Source organism: Coregonus lavaretus (assembly GCF_964263955.1).
Source record: "Coregonus lavaretus genome assembly, chromosome: 1".
Lineage (NCBI taxonomy): Eukaryota > Metazoa > Chordata > Actinopteri > Salmoniformes > Salmonidae > Coregonus > Coregonus lavaretus.
In genome coordinates this window covers 80,557,430-80,570,114 of record NC_139988.1, presented here as the reverse complement: position 1 = coordinate 80,570,114, position 12,685 = coordinate 80,557,430, and the positions used below count along the sequence as shown (strand labels likewise).

The 12,685-nt window shown below is 40.6% G+C and overlaps 1 protein-coding gene across 1 annotated transcript in view; it reads left to right on the top strand.

Moving 5' to 3' along the window:
- The first annotated feature begins 3,384 nt into the window (after window positions 1–3,384).
- Window positions 3,385–12,685, top strand: part of LOC311134145 (transcription factor 7-like 2) — a 118,687-nt gene continuing 109,386 nt past the window's right edge. The window contains exons 1-3 of the mRNA XM_084167744.1: window positions 3,385–3,789; window positions 3,944–4,010; window positions 4,163–4,287. Coding sequence (XP_084023870.1) covers window positions 3,601–3,789; window positions 3,944–4,010; window positions 4,163–4,287 — 381 coding nt within the window. The 5' untranslated portion in view covers window positions 3,385–3,600. The remainder of the gene's footprint in view (window positions 3,790–3,943; window positions 4,011–4,162; window positions 4,288–12,685) is intronic.

Sequence of the window (12,685 nt, the reverse complement as noted above, 5' to 3'; positions counted from 1 at the left end):
AGCTGTGCAGCAACGCTCCCCATCCAACCTGACAGAGCTTGAGAGGATCTGCAGAGAAGAATGGGAGAAACTCTCCAAATACAGGTGTGCCAAGCTTGTAGCGTCATACCCAAGAAGCCTCAAGGCTGTAATTGCTGCCAAAGGTGCTTCAACAAAGTACTGAGTAAAGGGTCTGAATACTTATGTAAATGTCATATTTCAGTTTTTGTTATTATTGTAAATTAGCAAAAATGTCTAAACACCTGTTTTTGCTTCGTCCGAAGGCACTGTAACTGCAGTTGCATCAATAACAACACTAACAGCATTATATAATATACACTGAGTGTACAAAACATTAGGAACATGACATAGACTGACCAGGTAAATCCAGGTGAAACCTATGATCCCTTATTGATATTACCTGTTAAATCCATTTCAATCAGTGTAGATGAAGGGGAGGAGACAGGTTAAATAAGGATTTTTAAGCCTTGAGACAATTGAGACATGGATTGTGTATGTGTGCCATTCAGAGGGTGAATGGGCAAGACAAAACATTTAAGTGCCTTTGAACAGGGTTTGGTAGTAGGTGCCAGAAGCACCGGTTTGAGTGTATCAAGAACTGCAACGCTGCTGGGTTTTTCACGCTCAACAGTTTCCCGTGTGTATCAAGTATGGTCCACCACCCAAAGGACATCCAGCCGACTTGACACAACTGTGAGAAGCATTGGAGTCAACATGGGCTAGCATGCCTGTGGAAAGCTTTCGACACCTTGTAGAGTCCATGCCCCGACGAATTGAGGTTGTTAGGAGGGCAAAAGGGGGTGCAACTCAATATTAGGAAGGTGTTCCTAATGTTTTGTACACTCAGTGTATAAGAATAATAATCATAAAGTAATTCATAAAAATGCCCATTAGATTACATACCATCATGTTTTTGGCTGAGTCACACATCAGCCTATTAAAAGGTCCCTCAGATTAGACTCAATGGGACAGCATCAGAGGCAGGTACCCCGCTGCAGGCACAATAACACGACACACACCCCAGTGAACTCTCAGGCACCTGCTGAGGCAATCCAGGGAGAGGCAAGCTTGGAATTCCACTGCTTTGGGCTGTTCTGTGTGGTCTCCAGGTCTGTAGAGCTGGGAGTGGTGGGGCGCCTCTTTGCTGCCTACACAGACATACATGATTATCTAAGAAGAGTATCCTTATATTCCCTCCTGCCCTTTCAATGTTTCCTTCCTTCCTTCCTTCCTTCCTTGAGGAAGTCAATAATTTGATAATATTGTGTAGATTTCTACCATATTGCGTTCAGCTGATCCAGTCATGCCAGATCAGTGATCATTTGCAGAAGGATGCGCTTTTAAAGCAGCCTGTTTAAGCGAGTTGATATACAGGTTCATTATAGAGCCCTTATCTCTGGCATGCAGTAGGTCTATGTGAATTGTTTTGGGGTCAACACAGTATTTTGACCACTGAGCAGAAGACAGACAAAAAATCTGAATATGATGCCTTAAAAATAAAAAAAGATGTTACTACAGTTGTATATTTAGTTTTTCTGGAATAAACATTTAATCATTTATTTAACATCAATTTTATGATTATTGAATGGAATATAGCTTTTCCAGGCTACATTTTGTAGCCCCACCAGTGGACTACTGAGCCACACACATACACATACACACACACACACACACTAAAGTGGTCTTTCTAGAGTAGCCAAATGAGAGGTGTGTCAGCTATAGGCCTATTCCATAAACTGCTTATTTTTTCACCCAAAAAAAAGTCATACATGCCTACCGACAGCTTTTTAGGGGTCATCAAAATATGAACCCTATAGGCTGAAGCAGAGATATATACTTTAATAATTCAATTTCAGAATTAACAATAAATAAAGAAAATAGTGCAGAACAAAAAATGCAAAGCCCTCGTTTTGTTTCTCCGACTAATTTATTCTAACACTTCACCGCATTAATGATATTCATCCACTGTTTGATGTCTGTGTGACCCTGATTGGAATAGAATTTGTAGCGCGAAACCCAAAGAGGATGAGCGAAGAATGACTTATTTTGAGCTCCAGAGGTTGCTGTTTTAAACAACACTTTGAGACGAAGGTGTGAATACAAGCAGCGATAAGCATTGAGGATGATCGTAGACGACATTCAGGTAGACTGTTTTATATTCAATACGTCTTAGTAGTAAAAAGACTAGATACTGGCCTTTAGCTAGGCAGGCCTACAACCAGGCTACTGTCAATTGACCACCTGGTGTACAGCTATCAAGGAGTCAATTAAGCATATTAATATTTTGACAGGCTACATAATTTTTGACACAAACAGTAGGTTTTAGCGTGGTAAATATTCTAGCCTATCGTCTAATTAAAACGTATTTATTGCAGCACCACTGGATGACCAGTATAAATAAACCTGCTCCATAATGATTTATTTTTCCGAGAGACGTGAGTAATTTGCATCAATGACACAAATGAGCCGAAAAGTTTATTGGTGGCATTTTTTCTTGTGCTTTAGAAATCTGTCAGATGGAGAAAAGAACCCAGCACAAATTTACCAAGCCCCTGTTCTATTATTCATAATGAATAGTCTACAGGTTAGTCCTAAAACCCCGGCCTCATTAGCCCCTCTGCCTGTATTCTTCCCAACGTCGTGCAGACTGAGAGCACGTCTGTGCGCCCATCATTGTGTCCTTTATATTTGCACAATGCAAGTACATAAACTATAGATGCAACCTAATTTAGGATATAGTCTAGAATAGAAAATGATGCAATATGTTATGAGAAATTTACAACAAAATGTCTAATATAATATCAAAATATCATAGCTTGCATTACATGGGCTAAAGAAAAAAAAAAGGAACGGGTTCAAGATGTCATAGTAATCAAAATGCTATTCATACTGCTTCATGTAACCTGCCCCTACCCTATGAAGCAAATGTTGATATAGCCTAGATTTATTGAAGTTTATTCTGGAATGCATGCGCAGGAAACTTTTGGCCCCAATGCCGTGGCTTTTGAAAATTGCTACATTTTGAAACTGGAGAAAATAAGGAAGTGCTCTCTATTCATTTTCAGTGGGAGACCGCCCATATATTGAATGCGCATTTCCAAGTAGGCTACTATCTTCAGCCTATTTTGCTATTCCAGCACAAAAGCAAACGGGCGCTTCACTGTCCTGCGCTCCTCACCCAAACTGCCTTTCCTAACTGCTACTCATCGGCCGGCTTCCTCCAGGCTTTTTTTTCTCTCCCTATTTATAAAAACGTCACTTCAAGTCCCTCCCTTTTTGAATCTCATTAGTTTCTTGTGTGTTTCTCCCTGTCAATAATCCTGAATCCAGACTCTCTCTATTTCCATCCCTCTCTATCTGTCAATCAGCGCCGCCTTTGAACTGAAAACCACTCCGACCAACTTCAACTCACTCAATCCGAGCGGCTCAGCTCCATCTCCGGCTTCTTTTTCTGCCAAGATTCCCCTTCTTTTTAGTTTGTACTAACCGCCAGTGCTTGGAAAACGCCAATACAGACTCTAAACTTAAACTCGGATTCTAGATCACCAAGATCAAGGGTTTAAAACTTTGTGTTTTTGCCCCCCAAAATTGCTCGGGAAAATGCCGCAGCTCAACGGCGGTGGAGGGGACGATTTGGGTGCGAACGATGAAATGATTTCCTTCAAAGATGAAGGGGAGCAGGAGGAAAAGATTTCGGAGAATTTATCGGCAGAAAGGGATTTAGCAGATGTCAAATCTTCTCTTGTAAATGAATCAGAAACAAATCAAAACAGCTCGTCGGATTCGGAGGTAAGTGAAATAATCGTAATCGATTGTCTATTCGGTAGTTTGCAACCATTTACTTATTATGCGCGAAATATGCAGTGAAAGCACGGTATTTAAAAAGTAATGATTTCCCTATGTGTTTCTTTAATGCAACCCCTGTGTTTCGTTGCATTTCAAGGCGGAAAGACGGCCTCCGCCTAGATCTGAAACTTTCAGAGACAAAACAAGAGAAAGTTTAGAGGAGGGTGAGTTTCTGCTTTTCCGTTCACGCTCTTGTCTCTTAGATTTTTACACAATGGCACTATATGAGCGTGCCGAATGAGTTTCTTCTGGAATCTCAGATGCATCAAAGTTTTCAAGGCACTTATAAAAGTTATTCTTTTCCCCGCCATGTTAGCTGCGAAAAGGCAAGATGGAGGGCTGTTCAAGAGCCCACCGTACCCGGGCTATCCATTTATAATGATCCCCGATCTTACAAGCCCGTACCTTCCGAATGGATCACTTTCTCCAACAGCACGCACAGTAAGTTCGTTTATTTACACATATACATTAGTGGACACACACAACCTAAGTAGCCCCTAGAGTAAACGCGCATTGTCACCCAGCTAGGTGTGTTTAGCTCTTAAATGTAGACAGAAGTTTCACAACTTCTTATGAACTGTACAATGGCATGCATGTCGCTCGCAACACAGTGTGCCTGCATGTTTCTCTGTAGCCTATAGCATTCTATAGGAATCGGGATACTCAATGCGTTTCCATCACCTCATATCAAAAAATGCTATGCAACATGGTCCTCTGTAGCTCAATTGGTAGAGCATGGCGCTTGTAACGCCAGGGTAGTGGGTTCGATCCCCGGGACCACCCATACGTAAAAATGTATGCACACATGACTGTATGCCGGTTTGGATAAAAGCGTCTGCTAAATGGCATATTATTATATTATAAGGTCATGTGCATGTGATGAATATTCTATTTCTTGTATACCTGTGATCAAATTATAATACAAAACATAAACATTAATTTTAATAATAACATTTCAGTTTATAGTGGACAATTTTAAAATCTTATTTTTATTTGTATTCTTCTTATTACTGTATTATTAAGTGAGTGTCAGATAGGCTACGTCTGGCTTTTATTTAATACCGCCCCCTAATATAATGTTGTCCTGCGCCTTGGCTACGTTGTTTTCACAACATAATTGAAAACCTTTTTTACTCTAATGCTTAAAACTCACACCTATTTAAACCTTCTTAGTACTGTATAATAACGCCTAACACAAGTAAGTTTAGATAAATATATCAACATAAAGGAAACTCAGAAAAGCATTGAGAAAGGACCTTATAAAAACAAAACCAATGTGTTGATTAGTTTATTTAATTTGCATCTGTCAAACTGCATTGACATTAGCTGAAAGAGGCCTGTCATTGACAGTTACTTTGAATATGCAGACATTTATATTTTTCCCTCAAACATTTAAATAATTCTAAAATCATTTATGTATAGGCTGGAAATAATGTTTGAATTTTACATGATGCAGTGTTATAGCCTATGTACTGCATGATACCGCTCTAGCTTGTAAGGGGTAAACCATCGCTCTTAAAAGCATGTGCCATGTAAAATGTTATTTATGAATAAATTGATCTTATTTATTAGAGGCAATCAGCTTTGCTATAATTATGCATACTTACTCATTTACTCGCCACCTCCTAGTCCCACTGGGCAATAGCAATGCTTAAGCGGGATAATTTTCTAAACTATTCGTATTTTTTTTTATATGGTTGCAATTACAAGTCATCGCTTTAGGACATTTTACAAGGTTAAGGCAAAAACCAGGCATTATGAAATATGAACTTACCCCCATATACGCCTCTCGGTAATGAAATTGATATTTGTTTCCTCAATTTAGTGAATCAGGCACACCTTGAAAATAAACACACTTGATAGGCAATGAAATGCATCCTTTTGTGTCTGACACATTTTAAGCATGTCTTATAACATGTCTACAAAATAATTGCACAGATATTAAAAACATTTCATCTTATTGAATTATCTTGCTATTTGTATATTTTATGATTTGGTGTTTTATTAAATATGTGTCTCGTGCATATTTGAGACCAATTGCAATTCTTTACCTTTATCACACACGCACACACACACTTTAAGATGGCTTCTTGTTTCAACAGGCAAGGGTTAGTTTCTTTTTATTCACTATAAACCAAGGTCCAGCACAAGCACACATAACTTCCACATTACAATGTGCATATGTACCAAACTGATAAGAATAAATTAATGGAATGCCCTGGCACTGTAAGAAGATGCTGCAGTATATGTCTCAATCTGATCTCAGGTCTGATCTCAGTCTCCTTTTGCCCATTAGTTTAGAGGTAATTCAAAATCAGGAAGGTTTTCATATTAGCCTTTTTGATCACTGTCATTCCCCACCACCTCCCTGTAGGTAAGATAAGATCATCTGCAAAAATAACATTTTAGAAATGCCTAGTGAACAGTGTTTGTTTTGTAATTGGTTTACAAAGCAAGGAGACATTGCAAACGTGATATCATTTATTGCACAAATAGAACTGCACTATAAATGTTCAGGACAGCTTTATTCTTCATACCCTGAGATCACGTCATACCTTTTTAGGCTGATGATGGTTTACTTACTGCACTCACCCAGCCCTCCTTTTTGCACCGTGTGTGTCCAGCCATTAGAGCTTTGAAGTTTTGTGTCCGTTATATTCATAAATGTATAGCATCAATAATTCACCTGGGCATTGATTACCTGTCTTCCTCCCTAACTAGTAATGACGGCTGCAGAATATGATTGGTACTGTGTCTGTGATTAGAAATGGCTAGCTCAGTCCATTGTTATGTTACGGTTCTTTGATATAGCAGGCGTCGTCGGTTGCTTTTTCTCCTCAGTCCGATTTTCTAATTTAATCGATTTCCGGTCTTATTGGTGCAGACGGTGCAATACTATGATTTCTGTAATTCATGTTTTGCCATGTGTGTGCAATTTTTGGTTTTTGTTTCCATACCTTTAGACATATATTGTCCCAATGTGATATGATTGGGATGTTAGTGATGCTACCACGGTCTTACCACTTGATTTCTCCTTTTTGTCAGCTGGCCGTGATCTTGACATTTTGGGCATGCCTTTCTATGCTTCCTGTGATTCCGTCACTGCATGTCATTTTTTAAGTGTGAGTGTGTGCTTGTGTGTGTGTGTGTGTGTTTGAATGTGTGGAGGTTACTATACTTTGTCTGACCTCAGAGAGCTATAATGAGCGAGAGTTTGTTTTTCCAACCACCTAAGTCTAAAAGCTGTACAATTTGGGATCATTTAGCAATTTGACATGACGTTGTGCCCAGGGTGTTAGGCCTCCTGCCCTCTTCTCCTCCCTTCCTTCCCCTACCTCCTTTTTCAACCTCACACAAAGGCCTGCTGGTTCAGTGGGAGCAGCAGGATGAATTGGTGAAGTGGCCTGGCCAGCTAACCCCTGGTGCCATACTGTTTCTTGCACATCTCTCTCTCTCTCTCGCTCTCTCTCTCTCTGCGATTGTGCAGATGCTAATGCTAACATGGGGCTTTCTGAAAAGGCGATGGGTTAACTCCAGTGCTACGGGCTAACATCACACCTCAACAGGTCTGCAGAGAGGAGAGAGAGCGGGGCTGCAAGAACTCTGGCTAGGGCTGCAGGGCCATAAATCTGCTGGGTTTATTTACTGCTTCTCTGACTTATGAATGTTAAGATATTTGACGCCACCCCTGGCCCCATAATTCCAGGGGCATGCAGACTTTTGGCTGGGGTTTTGGGTTTCGTTGTATAATTACGAGTCGTTTTAAAAAGGAACAAAAAAAGAGAGAGGGAGAGAGAGAGAACACAACACCCAGCTTCCACTGGTCTATTTAGAGTGAAAGAATACGCACCCGAAACCTGTGGCGATTCCACAGCAAGCTTGGCGAGAGGTGTTGTGTGGTTAGCTATAACAATAGCTTTTTTCTCTCTTTTCTTTGTTTCACTTCTATTGTTGCACCAGTATCTCTCCTATTGTGGTAGACCCACCTATTAAAAAAATAATAATACTTTCCTTCACAATTAATGAGTTATACCATTTTTACATGTTTTGGAGGGAATGGTGGATTTGTGGCAAGATTATTGAAATTAACATCCGATTTAGCAGTTATAATTGTACATCAGCCCGAAAATAACACCTAGCGTAATCCTTTTGTGTTCATGTAGATGTAATGGTATGTCCTATATTTTAGAATTGACACAGACAGTATCTTTTTAAACATGTTAGCAGCATATGCATAACAATGGTATATCATGTGGATTATGTGTGTTCTGGTACAGCTCTGAATGGCTTGTCCCTGCGAGGTGAGGAGAGATAGCTTAATGTGGATTCAGGGGATAGACCCACACCTTATCAAATGGGCTTTACATGTTAATAGGACCTAATTGCTATCCACAGGGGGTTCATGGCACTATGTGTCCACATTTTGTGTTTCACCTCGCAAAACGCGCTCCGAATTTATTAAGTTTGTGCTCCTTTTGTCCTGCAAATCACTTTTGTTTACAAAGTATAGCGGAAGCAGGACCCGCTCTCTCTCCCCCCTCTCTCTCTTTTTCTCTCTATCTTTCCTCATCTCTTCCAACCCCCCCCCCCCCCTCTCTCTGTTCCTCTTATACCATGCAAGGAAAATAAAATGTCCTTATTTTTCTTGAGCTTGATAAACACACATAAAAAGTGCAATCTGTTTTGGATTTGAGGGAGTTAAGTTGGGGAGCAAAGTTTGGCACCGTTAAACAAAAATTGGGGCCTGCTAGACATTAGTGGCGCACAGCACATTCTCTCAGCTTAATTAGTCCAAACTGTAATTGTTCATGGTTTGCCAATAGGAGTAATGCTCAGGAAAAGTGGAGTTGCACAAAATCGACCCACGGTTTTTAAAACAATAAATCACTCGCATATTTGTGCCGTGATTCAGATGGAGTCTCGACCTCTCCCATCTCGACATGTGGTAAATTGTAAAGTCAATGAATCGCAGATGTAGAGAAAGAGAGAGGATGGGGGGGGGGGGGGGATTGTGAGAGAGGGAGAGTACAGTAAGGTTTTGTTAGCGCCTGGTGAATGAATGGAAAAGATTTGCACTGTAAATATTTACTGAGATTTTTTTCTCTCATTGGCAGGGCTTAATTGTCTTATGCTGATGATGTTGGCAGGCTAAGATGTGTGAAAGCATACAAAACATGCTCTCCATCAGTTTGTTTGAAATGACACACAGCAAAAATAAGTCAGTCCAACACGTTTGTGGGCGTGTTTTTAATGAGGTTTTTAAATACAGTGATGGGAGTAGTTCCCGAGTGGTAATGAATAGAGTTTGGCTATAGTTCATGCTTCTTTTCCCCCCTTTTGTTTATCTATCAAACCTATGCCATTGCTCTTTGTTTTAATAGAACTACTAATCTGATGTTACATTTCTAAATGCAAGTTGTGCTGAATGCATAAGTTTATCAAAAAGGTGATAGATTTTATTTGATTGTAATAGACCTATAACTGAAATATACAATGTTTCTACCTCAACAGAACTGCGGCTGGTAAAGCGAATTGCATAAACTACTGACAAAACACTTTCACCTCCAACCTTCCAATTCCCTATCACTGGGCAATACTGCTGTATGCTATTCTGTTTTTAAAAAACAGCATTGGTTTAGCAGCTGTGGACTAGCGCTCCCCTCTTCTCCCTTTCTCTCTCTCTCTCTCCTTCTCCTCTCTCTCTCTCTCTCTCTCTCTCTCTCTCTCTCTCTCTCTCTCTCTCTCTCTCTCTCTCCTCTCTCTCTCTCTCTCTCTCTCTCTCTCTCCTCTCCTCTCTCTCTTCTCTCCTCTCTCTCTCTCTCCTCTCTCTCTCTCTCTCTCTCTCTCTCTCTCTCTCTCTCTCTCTCTCTCTCTCTCCTCTCTCTCTCTCCTCTCTCTCTCCTCTCTCTCTCTCTCTGTCTCTGTCTCTCTCTCTGTCTCACATGCATTTCCATAAAGCTCAACACAAAGATCTCACTGTACATCTGGAATGCAACTTTTGTCATCTGTTAAAATATAGTCTTGCTGCCGGCCCACAGGGCTTGGGGCTCTCTGAAACATGGAAATCAAATGATTGCCTATCTGTGTGTGTGTTTGTGTGTTTCCATATATGTCCCAGCACAGTATGTACATGCACTATGCGCTCATATATTTTATGTTCTATGCTCCCTAGATCCAACATATGTAAGATGCATGGATGTTCCCTGAATTTCAAGGGGTAGGGGGCAGTTATTAGGATTCTTTGTTGTATTGTCCTTATATCTGTAAACTGTTCTGATACAATTGCACGTGTTGGGAGCATTGGTTGAGATAGCCATGGACTGCTAGTCGAGATGTCAATTTTTACCTTTCAGGCAATGACTCCTTAGATGATAGACCAATCTCACCCCTTTATTCTGTAATTCTACTGAAGCTCAAATAATTGTTTCTCTTTCGATCAATTATAGGATCAAAATAGTTTAGAACAGGTGCTAGCAGGGGGTTGTATTCCTTTACAGTAGAGCTGGTTTTTTGTATCGCAAACAGTACAAAGATACGATTTTGGGGGGTATTTGGATCCCCATTAGCTGTTGCGATAGCAGCAGATACTCTTTCTGGGGTCCACAAATAGCTCTGTAGTACCTCTGTAGTATTGATTGCCTGTTTATTGATAATTGAATGATACTTATAACATAGACCTTTTATAGGGAAAAACTATATCATTAAGTGTGAAGCATTTTTCAAATGCAGGTGCAAGGTATTTTACTGAATGTTTTTTGGGGAAATAATTATTGATACTATTATTGATAACATTTTACACTAGGTATATATATTTTTTTGTCTGTGTGCATATTTCCATAAACCCATTAATTCAAGACCAGCAGCGAAAGGAGTTTACCAGCGGAGTGGGAGAGAATGCGCTGGGTGTGGGGGGGGGTTAAGAAAAGCGGGAAATGCGTCCAGCGATGTGTGTATGTGGGGGGGGGGGGGGGGGGGGGGGGGGGTCGCACAAAGGCCGGTTGAATAGGGTGCATAATTGCTGTTAATGCCAGGCAATGAGAGCAGCGACAGTTCCTGGTTAATGTCCAAATAATAGTGCCTCCAAACCTCACATTTATCTCCCCCCCAAAAAAGGAACAGCGGGACTTAGAGAAGAGGAGGGAGGGGGGATGAGTTTATTGCCGAGCTTGATGGACAGGCCATGTGTGTGGCTTTTCCTCTTAATGAATCTGGCCAGTTCTCTACAGTATTTACCTCCTCATGTGTCCACGCCTCGTCATCAAAATGTCCGCCCTAAAAGCGTTTGTGGGCGAGAGGATTGTGTGACAGTGGAGGAATTTGGTGGTGCCAGGCTTGTGTTTGGATTGGAGTGTGTTTGGGGAGGGTCAAAGTGCAGGGTGCTTTCTGTTAGGAAAAGAGCTGCCTCTCTGACCCTTTTTATGATGAGTGATAGGAGTGCTCGAGTTTTCCATTGGAGTATCTGTCTGTGTGTGTGCGCTCGCACGCCTTTGTCTGCGGTTTGTGTAACACCATCACAACCCCTAATGATCATGTTGGGCTATATAATAACTAGCCGTGCCAATGTGCAGGGAACACCTGTACTAGGCCAGCCTTTTATGGATGTGGCAGAATGCTCTAGAATGTTCCACTGTGCGGAACTCTCACTCAGGAGAGCTTGGTGTTTTGGGAGAAGTGATTATGAATAATTGCCTGCAATGTTTGGAGAAAATATGTGAACCCTTTAGGATTTATTCATCCCTATACCATCGCTCCATTGTTATAAACTACAACAAACCTATAAGTGTATTTTTAACTTGAAAGGGAAAATAAATGTGATATATTAGGTAATTGTCATTACAATATTAGGTCCTGCATTAAAAGATGCAGCAGTCTTACCAGTGTATCTTGTTATGGTGATGATCTGCTGTATTTAATGTATTCACAAATGTCAAGGGTTTCTGTATTTGTAAGGAGCATAGATCATTTGGCATCCTTGAGATGGGTCTGTCCAGTTTGTGATTGCAATTTTTAGTTTATTCAGATAAACTGGACCCAACCTTTTCAGATGTGAGGGACCGTTTTGTATTAAACACATAATTGAGAAGCGAAAGGTGGAAAAACTATGCATTTTTTATATTCTAATTAAACTCTTAATTACAGGAGGATAAGTTCTGAGGAGTGCTGTGTTTGTGTGTGTGTGTGTGTGAGCGCACTAATGAGGTGATTGTCTGCTTTTTTGCATTTAAAGGTTGATTCATAACTGCTTGAAAAGGTGAGGGAGCTTTAGAGCCAGAGCATAAATAAATTAATCTACTAATCTCCGGATTATTGTGGGATTTAGAACAAAATGAGATTGTTGCAGAGATTACTGTATGTAAAAATGCACAAGGCTAATGAAATGTAAGCCCTTTGCACACACGCAATGTGGAACAGTGAGAGATTGTCCGGGTCTGTGCACCAATTTCCAAATAGATTAAGAGCAAATTCCCAGTGTCAGCTCTTTAGCCACCCATTAGAAATCTATTTACACACGATAATATTGCCCCTCTTAAAAAGTACAGCTGTCAATTTGGGTACAGTAGATAACATATCATGAGAATTACTGGTCACATGGACACATGCTATGGTGGGCTCTTAGTAGGCTGTAGAATAGATTGAATACCACATCTCACACTGTTGTGGGATATAATTCTATGTTGTGGTCTGTGTGTTTGAGTGGGTGGTGGGGGGTCGTTTGTGTGAAAAGCATAGGTTTAAATCTCCCTAATGCATTCTACTCCACTGAGGAATGGTGTCAGCAGTGTTTTGGGTCATTTCCAAACATGAGGAAATTGACTCCCAGCACTGAGTGAATTGTCAA